Source organism: Amblyomma americanum, chromosome 2 (assembly GCF_052857255.1).
Source record: "Amblyomma americanum isolate KBUSLIRL-KWMA chromosome 2, ASM5285725v1, whole genome shotgun sequence".
In the NCBI taxonomy this organism is placed as follows: Eukaryota; Metazoa; Arthropoda; class Arachnida; order Ixodida; family Ixodidae; genus Amblyomma; species Amblyomma americanum.
Genome location: NC_135498.1, coordinates 67,033,949 through 67,051,973, shown reverse-complemented (window position 1 = coordinate 67,051,973; position 18,025 = coordinate 67,033,949). Strand labels below are relative to the sequence as shown.

At 45.3% G+C, this 18,025-nt stretch overlaps 1 protein-coding gene across 2 annotated transcripts in view; it reads left to right on the top strand.

Moving 5' to 3' along the window:
• The window catches only part of Mybbp1A (MYB binding protein 1a), a 60,521-nt gene that overhangs the window by 26,611 nt on the left and 15,885 nt on the right, over positions 1 to 18,025 (top strand). For both annotated transcript variants that reach the window (XM_077654540.1, XM_077654539.1), the window contains exons 18-29: positions 64 to 139; positions 788 to 918; positions 1,817 to 1,956; positions 2,518 to 2,689; positions 4,001 to 4,073; positions 4,208 to 4,257; positions 4,424 to 4,456; positions 5,557 to 5,630; positions 5,900 to 5,948; positions 6,069 to 6,185; positions 6,286 to 6,351; positions 10,194 to 10,301. In XM_077654540.1, coding sequence (XP_077510666.1) covers positions 64 to 139; positions 788 to 918; positions 1,817 to 1,956; positions 2,518 to 2,689; positions 4,001 to 4,073; positions 4,208 to 4,257; positions 4,424 to 4,456; positions 5,557 to 5,630; positions 5,900 to 5,948; positions 6,069 to 6,185; positions 6,286 to 6,351; positions 10,194 to 10,301 — 1,089 coding nt within the window. The remainder of the gene's footprint in view (positions 1 to 63; positions 140 to 787; positions 919 to 1,816; positions 1,957 to 2,517; positions 2,690 to 4,000; positions 4,074 to 4,207; positions 4,258 to 4,423; positions 4,457 to 5,556; positions 5,631 to 5,899; positions 5,949 to 6,068; positions 6,186 to 6,285; positions 6,352 to 10,193; positions 10,302 to 18,025) is intronic.

The window sequence follows — 18,025 nt, the reverse complement described above, 5'->3', positions numbered from 1 at the left end:
CAAATGTTGGTTCAGGGTTGCTTCCAAGGAGCTTTTCTTTTTAATTTTCATTGTATTGTGCAGGTCTTTTCGTCGAAAAAAAGTGCCGATGAAGAGGAAGAAGAAGAAGGAGGAAGCGACAGCGACAAAGAAATGGAAGGTGCTGGCTTATGCTTTTTGGCCATATCAGCCACTGCAAATTTAGCGTCGCATCCTAGAAAGGCTCCATGACGGTCCAACATCTCAGTGTATTCTGTGGTGACTGCTTTCGAAGGCTGGCGGAAGAGCCTTTCTCGATAGCAAGGGTCCTTTGCCGAACCACACAGAAATGGCCAGATTTAACTGTGTCACCTTTTTCAAATGAATTGGCTTGGGTCAGTATTATAAAAACTCTGCTGCTGTCAGCTGCATTATGGCATGACAACTGGTGAACGCTGTCAGAGCTAGAGCTTTGCTACAGGTATCTAATTAGAAGTTTTCATTTTGCAGCTTCTCTGCTTGAGCACAGGTGATCGATCCCAGCACCTTCTGAATGTTAGGCAGATGCTCTAACCACTAGGCCACTGTTCAATTTAATGTTTTAAGCAGGAGCATTATGTAGGGACTGACCAGGCTGAGTTCGTAACCTCCTAAATAAGTGAGAAAAACTGTTCTGTTAGGTACCCAAAGTTGGTATTTTTCATTATGGCAGTCTGATGAATGTGTAGAGGGCAGCCTTAAAAATCTGACTTAGTTCTTTTTTATAACTTTAAGGCAATGCACATATACAATTTAGTTAAGTCTTAACATGCTTTTTTTTTTTTTCCAGTTGACACTGAAAGTGAAGAAAGTGATGAAGCCAGTGATGCAGAAAGTGAAGAGAACTGCGATCCGGATGAGGAATTGAGGGCAAGGCTCAGGGCAGCACTAGGAGGTGCAGCTGCTGATGAGGACGACTCGGTACGTTCTGCATATTAGTTTAGAGAGTTTGATTCCTGTGCAGGGGTATTTTGATACCAAGTTGAAAAAACAGATGTGCAGCGATTTGCACAGCTGCCATTACTGTTACGGAGAAATGCAACACACAGACTTGCACCCTTTATCTGAAAATGTTCAGAGAATGGGTTATATTTACTAAATGTTAGTTAACATAAACATTTCATAAGTTTTTGTGGCTTTTACCAATAACATTGGCAACTCAAGAGCTGCTGGTGAGCTTGTTACTTCTAGGTAGCTGGACATGGTAGAAAGAACTCTGTCACAAGTGTGCCATTTGGAAATCTCCTTGCTGTGCTATATGCAAATCACCAGGTGTTTGTCGAGATTTACATGCTGTGACAGAAATGGATTTTAGATTTGAGCATGCAGTGATAATGTTAGTTAGTGATAACACTGGCATGTTGTTGTACTATAAAGTAGTGGGAACTATAACAGTTGTGATGCATTATGTCGCGGTGTCACGTTGTGTCATATGCGAGATTTCTGTGCGTAATCACTGGCAGGAAGCCTGGCCAGTGCACTTAAACATGTGATTTGTTTTGTTTTTCCACATGTTTCTGCTGCACAGCCACCGTTTTTCATGATTTATGCACCCAGCATCTGACATAACATGTGGGAACAGCGTGAGACTTTGGCATGTCAATGTGGAATATAATACATGGAAGTCTGTGTGCATTTAACTGGGGCTGGGCTCCTGTGAGGTAGAAGCCAGGAAAGGATACCAGCTGGCTACATATTGATGAGCTTCAACTATACTAATGTCACTTCAATCTCATTTTTTGCTTCTTTTTCTCATCTGCATATTTGTTCACATGAAATGAACAGAGCACAATTCTTTTCGTCTTTTTTTTTTCCCCAGGATGCGGACGAGATTGTTCCAACAGATGAGCAAATGTTTGAGTTGGATGGGGCCATTGCCGAAGCATTTCGTGGTAGGCTCCGGCCTGACAACAAGGAGAAGAGCAGGGAACGGACAGTGAACATTCATTTTCAGACAAGGTACGCTACACTTCTTCAACTTGGCGACTTATTTTAGGCGTAAGTGAGAGCATCCACTTAGGGTAATGCCCAATGTAGGAATTGGTTGTGATCTTTGAGTTTCTTTAAGGTGCAGCTGGAAGTTGCTCCTGCAACAGCAACTAAGGTGCGACTTTAGTTTATGAACAAAAAAAATGAGCATGTATTTAAGGCTTTAGTGAAGATTGTTCTGGATGCACTTGTAAGTTCTTCCTCATCGATGCATTCATAGTTTTAGTCAGATTACTAGGTAGCACTAGCCTTGTTTCAATTGTGATCTTATTTTCCTGCCACTTGTGCTTGTGGCAACTTTGTGCTTCCAATAGCAAGAAAGAGTTGTTTGCAAATCAAATTTTGCCCTTTAATGGTTCCCACTAGTGTGGAATGTTTTTTGTCTTGAGGGAGCTGGAAAGGCAGAATTCAACACCCAGTGCATACTGGAACAAGCAGGCTTTTCTTATGCGCCATCTTTGTGTTGGAACTTATCTCTTGCCTGGGGACCTTACCTACATGCACAACCTGTGGCCACGATGGTGCATGCAGGTGTTTGAACCTCCTGAATGGCTATGCCAAGAGTGGTGTGGCACCCCTGCACCACCTTGTCAGGATTGCAGAGACCCTGGTCAAGGCATCGTCTTCAGGTGCCTTGAGAAGTAGCCACGAGGTCCTCAATGTCATTGCTGACACCCTGCATATTGTTAGTAGCACACGAAAGGTGAGGCACAAAACTCCTGCTCTGCCTTGTTTCGGTGCAGTTTTTTTTCCTTTTCCAGTGACTAGTCTCAGCATTAACGCATGTGCCGCAATGGCATCTTAACTCATTGCTGATTAACGCAGCCTGCTTTGTGCACTTTGATTTAATTATGGATGTCTTGTCTGTGTTTTGTTAGTTCAGAAGGGGATGTAGCTTTCACAGTGTGTAGCAGATGACGAGAGAATGTGTGTTGTTCTTTGAGAAAAAAAAAGATAAGAATGCCCTAAGTTTAAAGAGATTGAGAACAAATTCATCCACGTTTTGTTCTCGGCAAAAATCAATTTCATGGCTCTTCTCAGTTATGTCCGTGCTTGTGTGGCCACAAAAGACATAATTATGTTGCTGAGAAAATCAGATCAACAGTTAGAAAAATCAGTGCATCCCAAGTGCCCCAAAGAGTTAGTTTTATGTTTAGATGGACTGCCCACTTAAGGGGCTAAATACTACTACGTAATAGTACCTTGAAAGCAGCAATGTTGCATTATAGGATAGTTGAAGAGTTCACTTCGTTGAAATGAGCATCATTTTGGTTTTGCTTGAACTTGTAGCAGGCATTGAGGGCACACCATTCTTGAATTTTTTTTTGGCTGTGCCTGAGACACGGAGCAAGACTATATAGGAGGTGAAACTCCCGTCAGTGCGAGCGAGCGCAGGCGACCAGATAAAGTCACAATTGTATGCGCCGACGGGGTCGCATGCAGTGGCGGCGCCATGCGGCATGTCGTAGAAGCAGCATCGAAAAAAAAAAAAATGCAGCGTCCGGGCAGGCAGCTCCGGCGCGCTCACCGGTGGCATGTGCTCAAAGCAGACGACAAGCATACGACACGGGTGTTTGTGTCAGGCACTCTGTGACGTTGTATTTCTGCGCCCTTAACTCAAACAGCAACAGTTCTTGTCAGCGCCTATGCTCAGATGGTTGAATCGTAGCACCAGTTGCTCTTCGGGCTACCAGCGGTAAAGAAGCGCATGAGAGTGCCCTCAATAGAAGTCAGGCACGCGCGGATGAACGGGAGCAACACGCTCGACTGGTTGCCTTGGCAACCGAAATGCAGTAGTTTCTTTCCAGGCCGCCAGGCGCCGCCAGCATGATAGTGGCGTCGCGGGTTTGTGACCTTTTCTGGTCGCCGCAGACAGCGGAGTTTCCACTCCCATATAGTCTTCCTCCGTGGCCTGAGAGGTGTTGTGTTGGAGGGGAGGGAGATTTTGCTAATCCTGCTTTTTCAGGCCATAGTGTGCTGCATAGTTGCATAATTCCGGATACTTTCTGTGCAGTTTGGTGCCACTTCGGATGTGCGGAGTGATATAGAGTCCCTCACATCGACTGTCATGGAACAAGTGATGCTGGGTGAGTGCAAAGCCTTTCGTCAAAATTTGCATTATTACAGTGTGATATAGTTTGCAAAAGTGTATGTGCCATTGATAGAGAAATGCCAAAAGTTTTGCTTGTTTGTAATTTTTTTTGTCATCCCCTTTTCGCAGTGTCTCACGTTGCAATGAAGAACTCCTTAAGTGCTCTTTGCGCATTCCTGGTAAGTACAAGGCCAGCCATGATCTTAACAAGTGTTAAAGCATTGTACTACTGGAGTGCTGTTTTTTTGACTGCGTGCGTGTAGTAGCAGTTGACCTAATGTAATAAATACAGTTGTCCGAGCTGTGGTTAGCTTGCACTAATTCTGCATCTGACACCCCTCACAGATTCGTTGCCACAAGAAGGTGTGCAGTGAATTGGTAAGTACATTGCCACGTGGTCTTTTCTTTTTTTTTTCTTTCAGTTTTGCTTCTTTAGATGTATGGCTTTATCATATATGTTCCGGCTCTGTATTTGGTTGGGATGTCAGAGCGTGTGTGTGCTTTGACATTTGGAAGATTTTCTTGAGATGTAGCAACAAGCTTCAGCTGAGCAAGAGGCTTACCTTTACCATTTATATGGATTTGGCATACAGCATGTATTTCAAGTTCAGATCACTCTTGTTGCTCAAGTTCTGGTGCCTACATATGACGTGTGACACCTTAACCTCAGATTTCTATTTGGTGTGTCTGTATTTGTGAAGCTAGTTGGACTGGTGCAGCTTTGTAGCACCAGAGCATTGCTACAGATGCATCGTTGACACTTGATATGGTTCTGTCATGTAATGATCCTAGCTTTAAGTGTGCTATGGGCACTTATATACCATACTGTGATTATTCATGTTGAAGAAAGACAAAAAAATTGTGCGTACTCACTTTGTCATCTGTTTTCAGTTTACCACATGTCACAGTTATCAAATTTTAAATTGGGTGGTGCACTGCAATAAAATCTACTTGTCTTGGTATGCTTTTGTTGCTTAGATGTTCACTTATCCATGCCAATTAGCATTTTTAGTTTGGTAAAAGGAAACTGTGAGAAATGCAGGCTGCCTTACAAATTTTTAAGAGCTGAAAAAATACACCGAGTTTTGGAGAGATTGATGGCACCTTTTTTTTTTCTATATGGGCCAAATCTGTCGTAACAAAAACCGAGAAAAATTAAGTTTTTTATCCGCAGCAAACCATTGGAAGCTCTTACGTGATATGCTTTAGAATGCTAGTTATAAGGCCCGTTAAATTTTTATAGATTTTTGAGGAAAGATCTATGGGCAAACTTACAATTACAACTGAACTTCGGTTGAATTCAGTGTCTGGATTTGGCTCATTTCGGAAAAAAAAAAGCTCCTCTATGTAGTTGCTTCTTTATCTGCCTTTTTTAAATATACGACCTGTATTAAATGTAGCAAGCTTAGAACCTGCCTGCAAATGAGGTTGATAGTAGATGAGTGAAAATCCCACGTTCCTTCTCTCATGTTGTTTAGAACATCAAGAAGGTTGACAAGCACTGGTACATGCCACTTTACATGAAGACTCTCAACTCCTACTTGGATGAAAAGTAAGCTCTCCATTGTTTGTCCATGTCTGCTTTGTCGATAGTTTGGTGTACATTTTATGCTTCTAATGATCTTTTTTTTACACTGAATTCCGTAGTTGTACTGAATCTTCAGTTCAGTTCACTGTCTTCCATTATTAGGCCTAATTTTCGGTACAGCAAGCTCATATGTTGCCCCTGACCTCCGTAGTGTTACCACTAAAGAAAACACTGGTGTACCTAAACCATGTCTCTCAGAGATATAATGGCGGCATTGCTCTCTTCTTTTGCAGCTGTCACGTCAGCCCACAGCTTTTTGTTAAGCTCATGGAAGCATTTCCGGTGAGTGTGCTTCTGCTGCCTGGTGCTTTGTTTCCCGTCTTGGAATACTTCACCCTATGTTTCATGCTGAGGCATTCGAGACAAGCCCAATGCTGAACATTGTCTTTCCTCTCACCTCAGGAGCACTGTCACGATTTCATCGAGTACCTTACGCAGCGAGCGACGGACTGTGCTGAGCGCAACTACAAGCGGCTTCACATTCTCGGTCTTCTTGTTGCTGCTTTCCGGATAGTGCAGGTAAGCAGAAATATGAAGTGATGACAGAAGCAGATGCCCCAGCTGCTCTCTTTAGCATTTGACCTCTGAGCCTTTCTTTCGTTGTCTCTTGTCATTCAAGGTGGACGCTAGCGCCAAGAACCAGTTGGCTCCAGCGATGACCACACTGAGTGAACTGTCTATAAAGGTAAGCCGTGCTCATGGTGTGCTGGTAGTGTTTCTCTTATCAAGGACGGCATGAGGGAACGCTCACAATAAAATGTTGTTTCACGGAAGTAGCAATTTTAAATGGCAATTGCTTTCAGCTGGTAGTTGGCGCCATATACTAGCGGATTTTGTCAATTTTCCAGTAGTGAGCAGTTCAGCTTCTCGCTTGCAATGCACTTCTTGCACAGGAATGAAATCAATCAACCTTGCCTTGCAGAGTTCTGTTGCACAATTATTTTTGTTGCACAGATTTGGAAATGCAATCAGTAATTGTACCATGGCTTCTTGTAGACTTTGTGCAAGTTTTTTCTTTTTTTTTTCCGCCTGTGAAACATTGCTTGGCAAATGGCACAAGTCTTGAAGGGCACACAACATTTAATGATCCTGCTGTTTGTAGTACTATAAGGCACTTGCTGAAAAGTACCCAATTCCTTATTGATTACATTGACAATATTGTGAAGAAATTTAAAGGAGTATAGACAAGAAATTTTGGTAGCATGTTTTCTTCTCTACAATGATTTAGAAGACACTACTACACATGAATCGCTATGTGATATTCGCCTAAGACCGCTAAATAATGTATTATCGAATTTTTTCTGTCATGCTGTTTCAGTCTTGGTTTCAACAGCCAAACGATGGCTATGACGTCAAAAAGTGCCTTTATGTCACATGAGGCCTGCAAAAACGCCGATACAATCGCTGCTTCATCATTTTAATTCACTACAGTGTTGAAGGCAGCCTGCCTTAGGAGCCAGGATGACAGTGAAGGTGGAAGCAGCAATTATATTGCAATTTTTCATGTCTCACGTTACATGTAAGTACGCGTTGATGTCACAGTTTTCATTCAGGTGTTGAAACCGAAACAATATGAGAAAGAAATGCGATTATAAATTATTTAGCGGTTGCAAGAGAATTCTAGGTGATAATTCATGTACAGTCAAACCCACTTATAACAATATTGAAGTGGCATGAAAATACTATTGTTAGAACCGATAATTGTAATAACCGGGTTGTGCCGATAAAAAAAAAAGATGACAAACTTTAAACCGTTTATTACAGGAAAGACCCGGAGGGGTTTGATTGTTGTAATTCCTGTAAAAACTCGTTATTCGAACTTCAGGGGTCCGGAAATATGTTCAAATTATTGAATTGTCCTAAAAAACACAAGAACTGATTGCATCACAGTGTATTTGTTTTGTGAAAGACTGGACATTGGTTGCTTGCTTTTGAGATGAGAACGGCATGACGATTTTTTTTTTTTTCACATTTTCATAAATGTTTTATTGTATGTATACTGTTGGGAGCATCGAAGCAGAACTGCTCAAAAGTGGTAAGGGCCTCCCCAGTAGTGTTCACATTGCAACGTGGAAGCGCTGGAGCTGCACCACTATTGCGTCACACCCCTCACAAGCGGCAGCGTCGAGTGAGGAGGCTTCATTACACAAACACGAACGTCACATTACGAGCTCATAGTTTTGGCGCACTGAAAGAACCATAGAAAGAAGCACGCAGTTGAATGCAATTGTATGTGCGAATTAGCGAGCGTACAACGCCATAGACTGACTTGGGCGTTGGCCGGCCAGGACTGTGCTGGCAGTTCTAATTATATGGATTTCCAAATTAATGTACCATGAATTACAAGCTTTTACTATTATATTACAACTTTGCAAAGGTTCCTGTTGGTTACTGTCCGCGCTGGTGACAGCTGCAATAATGGCCTCGTCGGTGAAGTCTTCATTTGTCATGGCTGCATCGTCAGCATGCAAGAATTCAACTAGACATGCTGCGATCATCATCGTTCACCTCTGACCAAAGCACCGTCATCACTGCACCGGCGGGAGCGTTGCGCGCCTCCGCGTCACTGGCACCAAGCCCACTTCCTGGAAGCAGTTCCTAGGGGAACTCCAAGGAGAATGCAGAACTGGCAGAACCAAGGGTGCGGCGACAGCTGACAAGAGAAAAACCACGCTGGTAACGCACATGCACCACACCGAAGGCATCGACTGATTGGGAGTACACATGGCACGCATGGCCAATGCAGCAATGCAGCAGCTCACCTTATGCAGTGACGCATGTCCTTTGGACACTTGAAATCTGCGAAGCGGGAACCATAGTCCAGTTAGCGAAGAGCAGGGAAGGTGGAACAGCGCACGCGCTGCTGGCGCCAGCCGTAGCTCAATGCAAAAACAAAGAAAAACGCGCTGGCGCGTTTTCTTTCTACGAGTGGTACGCTCCTCAGAAACGATACTAATGGACTGCTCCACAAAGGCTCCCTACTGGTTTTCCTTCCTCCATGCTCCCTACTTTCTTCTCTGCATGGGCCCTTTGCACAGGGGAGTGCATCCGTCGTTTCTCCAGCCTGTGTCGCTGTGCGGCAAGCAAGCATCCTCGGAGCGCCCAGTGGCGGTGTCTCCGAGTGCGTGGTCACGGATTCTTTTGCTTTCGCGCCGTCGCCAGCATCGCTGCTGCTGGCTCGGTGTGTTGGCCGGCTCCACATGCGAGCTGCGGCCGAGTTCAAACCCGCGTCTTTCTGGTCAGCAGCCAAGCGCCATAACCACTGAGCCACCACTGCAGCTCAGAGGGATATGTGTCATTGGTTCGATTGCAACGTTTCCATGTTTTTGTTTCTTCTATGGTCGACACTCAGTGACCAGATTTAATTGTTTTAACTGATAATGTGCTATGACAGCATTGCTACAAGCAGTTTATTTTACCATATAGAACACATGTTAAACTGGCGGTGCCGCGACTAGCCATTGCTACATTAGATATGTTGTTATAACCGGTATTGTTATAAACGGGTTTGACTGTTTAATAAGTCCTTACGCATCATTGTAACGCACCAAAAGCTTAGGTGTCTATACTCCTTTAAAAGGTAGTTTTGTTCCCTGGATGATTTCATAAAAAAATTTAGGTAATCTATGCTTGAACGCTGAAAACTGACAGTAGTCGCAATTGCATATGCAGTTCATGAAATTGGAAAATAAAAATGAGAACACATAGCAGGCAGCTCCATTATTTCCTTGTGCTAATAAAATGTTTTGCGGTTTAGTCTGTTCTCACTGTCGATATGCAGTGCCGCTTTACAAGCTCTGCACTCGTTTCACCAACACAAGGGGTAATTCATGTGGTGTCACCAGCACTATTATGCTGTCCAGCGCTTAACTTCAGTGGTGCAAGCCAGAGCAGGTGTCATTAAGCCTATTAGAAGTGCTTGGTGGCCTTCCCCCGTATCTCCAATAACTATAAAATAGTGGTAGCTGTGATGTCGGCCAATACTTCCTATAGTCATTGAGGCGGAGGCATCACTGCTTTTCAACTTAATAAACTTTTTTCTCATAAAAAAATGCATTGGAAGAAAAACATGAATGCCTGTAGAAGGTAACAAAACTTTTCTTTGAGAGAAGACTCAATACATTTAAAAAGTCAGTGCGTTTTTGTTCCAGTGCACGCGCACGTGGTGAAATATGCTTTCAAAAACAAAGTTTTCGTGTGTAGTGTTGTTTCTTTTAACTTTGTGCAACTTTCTGTTCCAGTTTCTTTCTGTAACTGGTGATACTGTGTCTAATTTTATAAATACAAGGCAAGGCTTTTCCCTCTTCTTTAATAATTTTATCATGCATTTCAGCAGATTGTCAGTCCCTTGAAACATTTGCACACGAGAAGGAAGCTGGGCACATTGATGCACGGCAGAATGGGAAAACCAGCGAAAGAATCCACAGGAACATGTTTGTCTTATGCACTTCATCTGCGTGTTCTGCTGTTGCTTTTTTTTGTCTGGTGGTTATCTTGTTCTGTCTTAACAACTGCATATCTTTGCAGATGCTGGGTGAGATGGCAGACAAGCAGGAGCCAAAGTTTCACCTCCTTGTCGAGCTGTGCGACCTGCTGCTGCTAATGGCCAAGCAGTGCACCAACATTGGCATGAAGGTGATGTACAACTTTCTTTCACAATTAGTTTGTGATAAGCGCAGTGTACTTGCCTCATCTACACCAAGATCAAGTTCTCTACTGACAGGGGGATATGTCTGGTTTGATTTATGGGGGTTTAACATCCCAAAGCGACTCATGCTCTGAGGGACGCCGTAGCGAATGGCTCCAGAAATTTGGACCGCCTGGGGTTCTTTAACATGCACCGACATCGCACAGTACACGGGCCTCTAGAATTTCACCTCCATCGAAATTCGACCGCTTTGGCCGGGATCAAACCCGCGTCTTTCTGGTCAGCAGCCGAGCGCCATAACCACTGAGCTACCGCGGCACCTCAGTGGGATATATGTTATTGGTGTTCATCACAGGGATCTCCATATCTGCATGTATAAATTTTGAAATGCCCCTCGTTGGCATGCGACGTCTTCTAGCTTTCTAGTGGATACTCTTACGCGGTCACCATCTAGTTATTTGAATGTTATAATGCAAATATCTGTATTATTCAGTCAGTTTCATGGAACCATCAGTGACACTATGCAGTTGTTGGTGGGGTTCTTTCTTCTTTTTTGACTGCTTGGTTATTTAGACTTGTTTTTCATTTTCACCAAGTTCAAAATCTGTTAATAGCTGCATAGCCACTATAGTATTCCACAGCGGTTTGGCGTAGTGCTTGAATCACTCCGTCACGGGTTGACCTGGTATTGCACTGCCTCTGGGGTCGGCCCGGGTTATAATAGCGCGCGTCTTTTCTTTTAATCTTTGCACTCCTATCTTTCAACTCTCCTACTTTCAGCACATGGCAGTGATTGTGGCTTGGCTTGAGCCAGTGGGCAGGCCTGTGCACTTTCCTTTTCATTCTTCCTGTCAGCAACAGCAGCAGCAGCAGCTAGCGGTTTGGCTTACTGTATGTTCATTTCTGGTGTTGATGACCAGAGCAACTAAGTTTGACATTATAGTCAGGGCAGAGAGATTAAATAAATAAAAAGGTCTCTAGGTATGTAGTCTAGTTTGGGCTGGGTCATTTGGACCAGGAAACAATATAGAAGCCGACTACACGCATACCACTGCCTTTCTATGGATAAGCCCCCTCCCCCCCCCCCCCCATGCACATACAAATGCAGCCTACTGTGCACTGTCATTTGCATATAAAGGAAGCTCCTTACTTTATATTTATTGTTCAGATTTTTGTTGTGTTCATACACACCGTGTATAAAATGCCTTTGTTAAGTACTTCTCGCCACTCAGGAGGCACTGCATTTGTTCTGAAAGCTGAAAATAGGGCTAGTTGGTTTTACATAAAATCACCTTCAGTAGTGCACTACCCTGGTTACAGACAGCAACAAAGGGATGTAAAAACTATACAAACATGCACAGTAGTTGTGCACAAATTAAGTCTCTAGGTCAACTCGAATGTAAATCGACCCCCCACATCACATTTATGAAAACAAAAAAACTTGGAGGTCCTTTACACTTGGCCTTGAATAGTAGAACGCGATAGCACTATCCTGCCGCCTCCGCTTATCGCCAGCCGGTATCGGCTGCCATGCGCGGGCGTGCCCGTGGGCACATTCCAAAACGAAAATGTATTGGTCACTGTACTACTCGTCCACACTTGCGCCATCGTCCTCACTAGCGCTGCCGTCGTGATCGCTGCTGCGGTCCCACAGCACGTCGTTCTAACATCGTCTTTCAGCGAAATCCCGCACTTCGCAAACAGCCGCATCACATCGCGTGGAACAACTGAAAATTTTGCCTCCCTGCAGCTGCCACACCTGTATCACCCGTTGCGAGCGTCAAACTTGCGGCCCGGCGCGCAGTTCGTTTCTTCGGCATAAAGAATGACAGCCATCTTGAATGTAGACGTGAACTAGCGGCGGTCGCCTACCGGAAACGGAGCACAAATTACGAATGACGAAGCACTACATTAAAAACTTGTGAAACGCGGCCGACACGAGTCAAATACGTCAGAGCCCAAGCGAAACTACGCGTCGGCTCTTCCGTTGCCTCCCGGCACTCCCCGGCGCCGCTGCGGTTCCGAGTGGCGGTGCCGCCTGGATTGGAACAGCGGCCCTTCCATCAACTATCGACGCTCCCTTGAGCACCGGGAGCGCGGTTGAAAGTAAACAAAAAAACGGACGATGCCTATTAAGAGTAGAACATGGATGCGTTATCCGGCCGCCGCCGCTTATCAGCAGACGCAATATAGGGCCGTGTGTGGAGAGTGGGCTGGCGCCTATTTGTTGCTTATCAACAGCCACCATCGGTGGCCTCGCGCGGGGTGGGGATGCCGGTTCTGCGCGTTGACATAGCAGCTGCTTAAGACCAGCACCAAGAGCGATGCGACGCAGCCGCGCAGCAAAAATGCAACCGCACTGTAGCATGCCTGATATTTCGTTTGTCTCGCCTTTATTTATGGTGCGATGCTTTTATTTCGATTTTAAGTCGACCCCCTCCCCACTTCGGACTTTCAAATTTTGAAAAATAGGTCGACTTACAATCGTGTAAATACGGTATGCATTAGTTGTTTTTTTTGTGTGTGTAAAAGTTTTGATTTTCTTGTATGTCAGTGATGCAGTGCTTTTAATGTTTTTTTAGTATCCTCATCATCTAAGCCAGTCGTAAATGTGAACAAATCAAACTCGAACATTAACTTTTGGGGTAGGTTCCTTTTTGTTTGTTTCCTGAACTTAAATTGCTGTTGTGCGAATGCTTGGAATTTCTAATTCGAGTCGAGTATTTTATTTGGTTCGTATTTGATTTGGTGAATGGATATGTGGCAACCTGTCCACTTCCGGGCGGGACGACAATAAGAGGGCCCCTTCTGCTAGCCAAAATATAGCCAGGCTGCGTAGTTTCGGTTCCTAAGCTTCACCACCAGCCCGCGATTAGTTCACTGTACCGCGATGACGGCGACTATCGGCCGCGCCGCCATAACGCTTCCATATGTCAATGCTGGCTGGCACTTCGCTGGTCATTTTTTAAATGCGTAGCATTAGATGCTCCATGTGTGAAGCAGACATGGCAGTAATTAAATTATTAGAGAGTTATAGCATATTGTTACCGTGTTTACGTTACCGTTTACCGGGCCCGGCTAGCAACATCTGCGCATGCGCCGCCACTTTCCGGCCCGCTAGCACTTTACGGAATCTCTTTTAGCATTGCGGAGAGTTAGAGTTCGCTCGTAAACAAACATGGCGGTGCCCTGCACGGCCGCTTCGGACCAAATACACCACCGCCGACGCGTTCTTCGGCGCCATTTCTCGCTATAAATTAAAGGCATTCGCCTTTGCAGACTCACCCATACGTCGAGGTTTGAGTAACAACTAGGCCATATTTTTGAGATAATTTGCCGATTTGTGAGCAGTTAAGCCTGACTATATGTCGTGTACATAGCCAAATAGCAACTACACCGCAGCTCTTCAGTTTTGTGCCTGATTTAACATTTTTCTTTATTTTCATGATTTTATTCCGAGAAAAAGAAAGACTGGTCATTCCATTGCTATATTCATCAGTAATTGCAGAAAATAAAAAGTTTCTTCAGCCCGGATTTGGAGTGCTTTAACTCACTGTCACTAGATGGCGCCACTGAGTTCACATCCAAACACAAAGAAGCGACGATGCGGCACGGCAAACAGGTGTCGAGTTGCGCTTTTTTACAGCACTCGCAACACAACGTGTGCTGCGTGTGCAAGCTTACTGAGGTCTACGTAGTGAGATTGTCAACTGGCCAGGGCAGGCAAAGGTGTCTAGCTTTACGGGCACATTTGAAAAGCCGCTGAGTCGGCTGTTAGCTGAAGTGCAGTCGGTACGTCTCTATATCCCAAAAAAAAGGTTATTAAAGTGCATGTAGCGTCTCACTTCATAGAAATGATTGCGATGCATCCGCATTTTTGTTTGCAATAAAAACTGGGCATCTGCCATCATCATCAGTCGTTTTAGCCTTACGGTAACTGGTTACGGGAGAGACGGTACGCTAAACGTCTTCTGGCGTGCGCCGCGCTAACCGGAAAGTCCGGCGTCCGGTAACACGGTAAACGGTAACGTAAACACGGTAACGATATGCTATAACTCTCTATTGTCACTCAATTACGGTGTTTACTTTTCCCGGTAAATTGTGCTGTAATGCATCACTTTTCTCGTCGAGTAATTTAGTAATGCAATGAATTACTTTTGGGCCGTAATTTGGGAGCGAAAGTAATTAATTACTGTCCATATTACTTCTATTGAGAATGCACCACTGCACTTTATGTTGGCAGAGATGTGATGTTTCATTTACTGGGTCGGCCACTAGAAAGCAAGAGCGAGGCGCAGCTTGCGTGGCCTGAGCTGCCACCTTGGAACTGGGAAAAGGGAAAGGTACAGTCTTTGTCAAAAATATACAGTCCAAGGGGTTTGTTTCCAAGCCGTTACCGGTGCTCTTAAGCACGTTTGACAGTTCTAAGCTTGGGAGGGTTGAGAACGTAAATTCCTCTCTCCTGCCTTTGTGGGATTAGGGTCCCTGAGTGTGCAAGAGGAGCCGCGCTGTAGCGCTCAGAAGCAGACCCCTCGGGCTGTATACTTTTGACAGACTGCATATAGCTACTGGCGCTTCACACGAACAGAAATACTGACATGCAATTTTGCGAGTTTACGCGACAGCGTAAGGGCGCCGTGTCGCAGAAAAGCTGATGTGGGTGTTGCCGTCCGCGTGGCGGAAAAATCCGAACCGGTGAAAAAGGTGGCACTTACAAGAGGCTCCCATAGATGGCGCCAGCCACACCAGCGGCGCATCGGTTCTTCAGCCACCGGATATATATATATATATATATATATATATATATATATATATATATATATATATATATATATATATATATATATATATATATATATATATAGATGGATGGATGGATGGATGGATGGATGGACGGACGGACGGACGGACGGACGGACGCACGCACGCACGCGGGCGGGCGGGCGGGCGGGCGGGCGGGCGGTACGGCTGAACCCTTTAAATCGGGCGGTGGCTCAAGCCACCTAGCCTTGACTAGCCTAGCAATGGAGCAACCGCGAGCAACGAGCCAAGCGCACTGGCCGCCAGCCCGCGCCTGCCTCCTCACCCTCATCTAAACACGGAACACGCGACGACTCCCGTCGCCTCTCAAGCTGCTGTGCAGCAGACCAATCGCTCTACTTCTAGCGTGGAGGAAGGAAATCTGAGGGAAATGGTTTTTTTGGAAAGGAAATGGCGCAGTATCTGTCTCATATATCGTTGGACACCTGAACCGCGCCATAAGGGAAGGGATTAAAGGGGCCCCGAAACACATTTTCAGTGCATTGTTGGTTGCATAGAATGAGGTATAGTGATGCTATTAACATCGGTCGTACCGCGTATGCTTTGGTTTTTAATATTTTAATTAGCTCGCAAAAACAAATTCGTGGTGCTGACGGTGTCACCATACAGTGGCTGTTTTTAGCAGCGAATATGACATCACTTTGCGCCAGCTTGATGATTGGACAAAGAGTAAATATACTGCAAATTGCGTGAATAACTGGAGATACGTTTTTCCAAGTTTTTGTGTTTTATATTACATTAACAGAACCAACTTGTTTGCCCTAGATAAAAGCACTGTAAATCAAGTGAAACAAAAACACGCCACCAGAGGCACTGGCTACTTCTTGCATCGAAGGACTTTGCGCCTCTGTAAACATCCTACGACCTAGCACGAAACACTTATGGCTACTATGTATCCGAGAGCGGCTTTGCGGAATCGATCCGTTCGAGCCATTGCACTCTGTAAGAGTTCGTTTCGGTCGCAAGGAAGGATGCGTTCGTTTCACATTTAGCAGGCAGTGCGCATCGTCAGCTTGTGGAGGATCTCCGGGTGGTGGTGCCAGATGGCGCCACGTTCCCGTCAACAGCGCGCGCTCCTTGCTCGCCGTGGCCAACCAACGCGCTAGGAGCGACGGGCGATGGTTGGCGGTAAGCAGTAGCGGTACGCGCTATGTGTCTGATATCTTACGCTGGCTGTCACACCGTCGCAGTATCTCGCGCTCGAGTTCGGATCCATGAGTAAGGGAACGTCACTGATCAGTGTTCCCTTCTGCGCCGTCAACGTGACGCTGAAGCATCGCTTGGGTCAGCTGGACGTTCGCATGATTGTTGTAACCATGAAAACGGCGCTGCCAGCCTTGGCATGAACGAGTTACAGAGAACAGGCAACCATGGAGTGCAAATTTCCGCCACGCTCTAAGATAGGCTGTTTTTATTGGTCGCGCTGGGTGTCGTCATTGGGAGAGTGAAATGGGAATGGGAAGCTGCGCGAAAATCGAGTTGAGGGCAGCATATTGTTTGCTTGTATGTTGAAATTTCTTCATTGAATAACTCCCGTTCCTATGCATCGATTCTCGTAATTCTTTTTGAATCAGCATCTGTGCGACATAAAGAATCCATCTGAAGCGTAACCGGCATCCGCTCAAGCGGTGTTTCGCAGCCCCTTTAAGGAGGGAGTGAAAGAAGAAAGAGGTGTCGTAGTGGAGGGCTCCGGAATATTTTTGACCACCTGGGGACCTTTAACGTGCACTGACATTGCACAGCACACGGCCGCCTTAGCGTTTTTCCTCCATAAAAACGCAGCCGCCGCGGTCGGGTTGGAAAAACGCTAAAGCGCCCGTGCGCTGTGCGATGTCAGTGCACGTTAAAGAAGTTCAAGTTAACTTTATTGCCGTCGATGTAGAGGCCCCTCCGCTCCCTCAGTATAGATAAGGGGGAAAGAATCGGTTTGTAATATAGGTCTCTCACACCCAAGGAGTGCAGGGACCGGACGAGCGCCTTGACCACTCAGCCACCCTCAACTCGATTTTCGCTGTTTCTCTCATTCCAATTTCACTTTCCCAATGACGCCATTGGGTGGGACCAATCACGTTGCGCAAGTTGCTTGTGAATTCGTTAAAACTCGTTCTTGCCAAGGCTGACAGCGTCGTTTCCATGGTTACAACAACCACGTGGACGCCCATGTGGCCCAGCGATGCTTCATAACATTGATCAATGGCCTTCCCTGGCTTATCCGAACTCGAGCGCGATATCTTACGACGGAGGGACGACCTGCACGAGATACTCAATAGAGAGTTATAGCATATCGTTACCGTGTTTACGTTACCGTTTACCGTGTTACCGGACGCCGGATTTTCCGGTTATCGCGGCGCACGCCAGAAGACGTTTTAGCGTACCGTCTCTCCCGTAACAAGTTACCGTAAGGCTAAAACAAGTGATGATGATTGCAGATGCCGAGCTTTTAATGGTAAAAAAAAATGCGGATGCATTGCAATCATTTCTATGAAGTGAAATGCTACACTTTAATAATCTTTTTCTCTGCATATAAAGACGTACCGACTACACTTCAGCTATAGTAGGATACAACTTAAAAAAGAACAGCAGTTGTTAACACTGGGCCACGGTCCGCGGCGTACTGTATTACTCCGCTAGCCAGTCACAAAAGTGAACGAAATCAGCTTTTTAATATTTGACTTTATTAAACAAGCCAGCTATCAAAATTCTAGAGCTTATAACTTTTTTCTCGTGGTTAGCTTCTTGTTTAGGTGACAAGAGAAGTTTTAACAACTGCCTACATTTTTGTCGTGGAGCAATTCTGTGCGCCGGTCCTGAATGTGGGCGGAGCTTCACTGCAGACTTAAGTTGTATCCGACTCCTATGCAACGCCACGCTATGCTAAAGCGTAGCGTGA